At 43.1% G+C, this 4,457-nt stretch overlaps 1 protein-coding gene across 1 annotated transcript; it reads right to left on the bottom strand.

Moving 5' to 3' along the window:
- Positions 1 to 2,981: 2,981 nt before the first annotated feature.
- gsx2 (GS homeobox 2) lies at positions 2,982 to 4,236 on the bottom strand (the record flags this gene model as incomplete). Its single annotated transcript, XM_080430665.1, has 2 exons — positions 2,982 to 3,325; positions 3,831 to 4,236. The coding sequence occupies 2 exons, from the start codon at positions 4,234 to 4,236 to the stop codon at positions 2,982 to 2,984; spliced, it is 750 nt and encodes a 249-aa protein (XP_080286791.1).
- Positions 4,237 to 4,457: the final 221 nt, after the last annotated feature.

Below are 4,457 nucleotides of genomic sequence, written 5' to 3' on the forward strand. Positions count from 1 at the left end.
AAATGTAATGCCTTAACTCCTACAATTCCAAGTGCATGTCAGGGTGGGGGTCCCCAGTTCAAAATGATTATTTTGGGGGGTCGCGGACTGAAAAGGTTGAGAACCACTGCCGTAGGCTACTGTCCTGTAAGTAACCTGTAACATTTTAATAACAACGCCAATGTTATCGTTGTGTGTAAATCAACGCTGGCTCACTGGACTAATAGACCTCTCAAAATGAGCTTCAGTCCATTATACTGGCCTGGCAGTTTGGGGTCAGGCTCCCGAGGGACTGAATAGGGGGACTTTCTCCAAACTGCAGTTAACTCCATTGTTAATCAGTTTTAATGGGACGGTGGTCTTTCACTTTCACACCTGCAAGGGGTTGAGCTCTAATTCGATTAATAGGAACTTCAATATATATTCATTAGGTGGCTTTCCCTCAATAATATATGATCACCGGCGTGATGTGAATGGAGACCATTTATTTCTGCTCTGAATGGGTCTGCATGGGACCAAAACTTTCACCTGCTTCCCCTCTCAATTAGGAATGTATCCCAACCTCGGCAGAAACGGGTTAAATTAACCGTTAGCTAAATTTCCAATATATGGCCCCTCCTACATAATCCCTCCTAAGATTCCGTCCATTTTAACATGCCCCCTTTAATTCACCATAAGTTGAAAGGTTCAAATAGTGCTTAATGAAACAGTGACTAAATCGTTCTCTTGCGCTCGGAGGAACCCTGTAGCTGTCTGTTCAAAGCCCTCTGAGTCCACAGCCTGTCGGGGGTCCAGCGCTAAATGCGAGCCCCATTGCAGGACAATCTAACCTGTCAAAGCCTTTGCTCGGTTCTATATATCGTTGTTCTGTGGGTTTGAAGCAATGGCAGCATAATCAACCAACGTGGGACCAAAAAAACGCAATTAAACTCGCTTTGGACAACCAAAATCTCTTCAAAAGCGAACATTAATGGACTATTGGCTGTCCTGTCCCCCCGGGGGCGTAATCGGGTACCCTTTTGTGGTCAGAACTCAGGAAAAACTACGGTTACACACACACACACACACACACACACACACACACACACACACACACACACACACACACACACACACACACACACACACACACACACACACACACACACACACACACACACACACACACACACCCTGCTTCACACATTTAAATAGCAATAGCCTATACCGTGAACAGGACCATAGCCCATGTAGGCCTATAATCATTTTTTAAATAAAATGGGGGAGCTAATATATATCAGTTGATGTTAGCTTAATATTTCCGGTCTATTAGACATCATATTTGATAACCCAATAATAACTAATAACTGCCATTAATATAGGCCTATATATATATATATATATATATGCATATATATATATATATATATATATATATATATATATATATATATATATATATATATATATATATATATATATATATATATATATATATATATATATATATATATATATATATATATTGAAAAGAAAGCTTGGGAAAGTGTAAAAAGGTATGGAATAGCCATGCTTTACTTATAAGATTAACCGTAATAGGGTAGCCTATACATACATCATAATTTGAGAACGCCAGTGGGCATATAAGGGCTAAATATCGACGAAAACAATAAAGAAGGTAGGCCTATTTAATATATTTTGTGTACTGAATTTTGAAAATAACATGACACTTCTATCTCTGATATGAAACTTTATAAAGTCATATTTGAGAAGGCCTTAGGTTTCAAGCTCTATATGGTCTGTAATAAGCAAATGGTCCCAGCCCTGTTATCAATCAAACTTTTGATTTATAAAAAAAAAGAAGTATATATAGAGGCTAGACGAGGATGATCAGAGACAAACTGGCATACAAACAAACAAACAAACAGATAGAAAGAGAGGGGATAGACACAGAAATAGAGAGAGAGGGCGAGAGGGACGGATTCTAACCGTTGTATTTACCTCTAAAGTGCCCTGTATCGTTTTAGAGCCTACTCTTGCACATCCCTAGGCCTAGGCTACTAATTTCCACATTTGATCATCATCATAAGGTTACATATCAAATAAACTGCAGTGACAAATATTCTCAGGTGCAACTTTCCAACGTTTTATTATAATAAATACAAATATACATATCATACAAATTCACGTGCACAAATAGTTTTCGAACAGGTGGTTTATGCGTTTCTAAGGTGTTCAATGCCACAAGACCATATTGACAGGAGTGGGATAGCATTTTATGACACATATATAAGCTGAGGATGATACACCACTATAACAAGAACCCTTACAGAAACAAGTTCAAGGATACCACGCCATATTTCTGAATATGTTATGCATGACAATGTCAAAGGTCAACATTTATTCACAATTCACTCTTTTACAGTATTGGCTAAATATGTAGTCATGTACAATTGACATCTCCAACATTTCCTATACTTTACGCAGCAGTCCGTGGCCCTGAGGTTGCCCGACGTCAAGGCGTGTAGAGCAGTGGTTCTCAACCTGTGGGTCGGGACCCCCAGGAGGGTCCCCACATGATTTTGAGGGGGTACCCAGATGCAGTGAAATGACAATTTGAGGACTTTTAAGACCTTTTAATACCTCAAAAATAAAGAAAGGAAAAAATACCATTATTGCGTCAAAAGTAGCCTAATCAACAAACTATAATGTAAAAACCGGTCAGATATGTCAAATAATATAAGAAAGAGGCAAAACTCGTGAAAACAGCCGATCTAAAGCTCAAAACGCCTCGCAACGCGTGGCGTTGTGAGCTTGTAGATCTGCTATTTTCACAATATTTATCTGTGGATAACGAAAATGTAATGCCTCAACTCCTATTCCAGGTGCTTATCACATTATGGGTGGGGGGGTCCCAAGTTCAAATATGATTATTTTGGAGGGGTCACGGCCTGAATAGGTTGAGAACCACTGGTGTATAGAGTAAGTGCATGCCAGCAGTGGAAAGTCTTTTCAGTTTGCTGTCATATGGGCGACACCTCTTTCTCCTCCGACGTGGAGGCCGGCGACAGAGATTCCTCGTCCTCCGACCGCGGGTAGTCTGTGTGGTTGAGACTCGTGCACTTGCAACCGCCGTGCGCGCTCCGCTGGGTGCCCTTGCCCTCCTTCTTGTGCTTGACCCTGCGGTTCTGGAACCAGATCTTCACCTGCTTCTCGGACAGGCTCAAGTACGTGGCGATCTCGATTCTTCGTAACCTGGAGAGGTACATGTTGGAAGAAAACTCCCTTTCCAGCTCCAGGAGTTGCGTGCTGGTGAAAGCCGTGCGCATCCTCTTGCCATTCTGGATGTGGCTGTTGTCGGAAGCGCCTGGAGGAGAGAATCATCAAGATCACGAGATTAGGCTACAAGATCCATCGGTGATGCAATTGCACCAACAATCGCCGTGCGTAAAATGCGTAAAAACTGACAGACGACAGATTATTATTATTATTATTTTTTAAAGTAACTGTATAATTAAATAGATGCTATTTTAAGATTGTCATTTTTCATGATCTAAGCCAGTGGTTCTCAACCTGTGGGTCGGGACCAGAAGGGGGGTACCCCACATGATTTCTGGCGGGTCCCCAGATGACAGTGAAGTGACAATTTAAGGACTTTTAAGACCTTTTTAATACCTAAAAAAATATCAAAAAATACGTTTTGATGCAGACATTACTGTATCAAACGTAATCAACAAACTATATAAAAACTGGTCAAACATTGGCCAAATTGTCAAATAATATAAGAAAGAGGCAAACATTGTGAAAATAGCCGATCTACAAGCTCACAACGCCTTGCAACGCCAAGCCATGTGGTAAACAGCGGGACTTACCTATAGAAAGACAGTGGTATCGCCTGGGGTCCGTGACGCTGTAGGTGGGCGTGCAGACAGGTGTATGTCCTGACAGTCCTGGGTGGGCCAGCGCCGGAGACTGATGATGATGGTGGGCTATCCTGTGGCAGTACTGAGCCTCCGGGAACTGACTCTTCAGCATGGGATGAATGCCGCCGCGCGGGGAGTGGATGTGCGACGTGACGCACAGCGGACACACGCAGAAAGTCCCACTTTTCCTGGACGGACACACCGGCGCGGTGACCGTCATGACGCCGGGAGAATGCATGCTGATGGGGATGAGGAAGTCCTGGTGATGATGTCCCCCTGGATGATGCTCCACCGGCCCGGCGGGTCGCACCGTATCCTTGATTATCAAAGAGTCAACGTAGAAGGACCTCGACATGGCTACGCAGTGATTAGTGGTCGCTCCTTGCACAGTTTCTCATCTGAACCCCTCGGGATCTCAAAAGGTGCTTATGTTTGATGGTTCAACAAAAGGGACCCAGAAGAGGGCTGGCCCTGCAGCGTCACCCACGTGTGCATGCACCCGGCTTCGTGGGTTTATTACTGCGAGTGGCCCAAAACCACGTGATGTCCCCCCGAACTGCCAACACAATTTGTAGA

The sequence above is a fragment of the Gymnoscopelus braueri genome (assembly GCF_963280865.1).
Source record: "Gymnoscopelus braueri genome assembly, chromosome: 6".
Lineage (NCBI taxonomy): Eukaryota > Metazoa > Chordata > Actinopteri > Myctophiformes > Myctophidae > Gymnoscopelus > Gymnoscopelus braueri.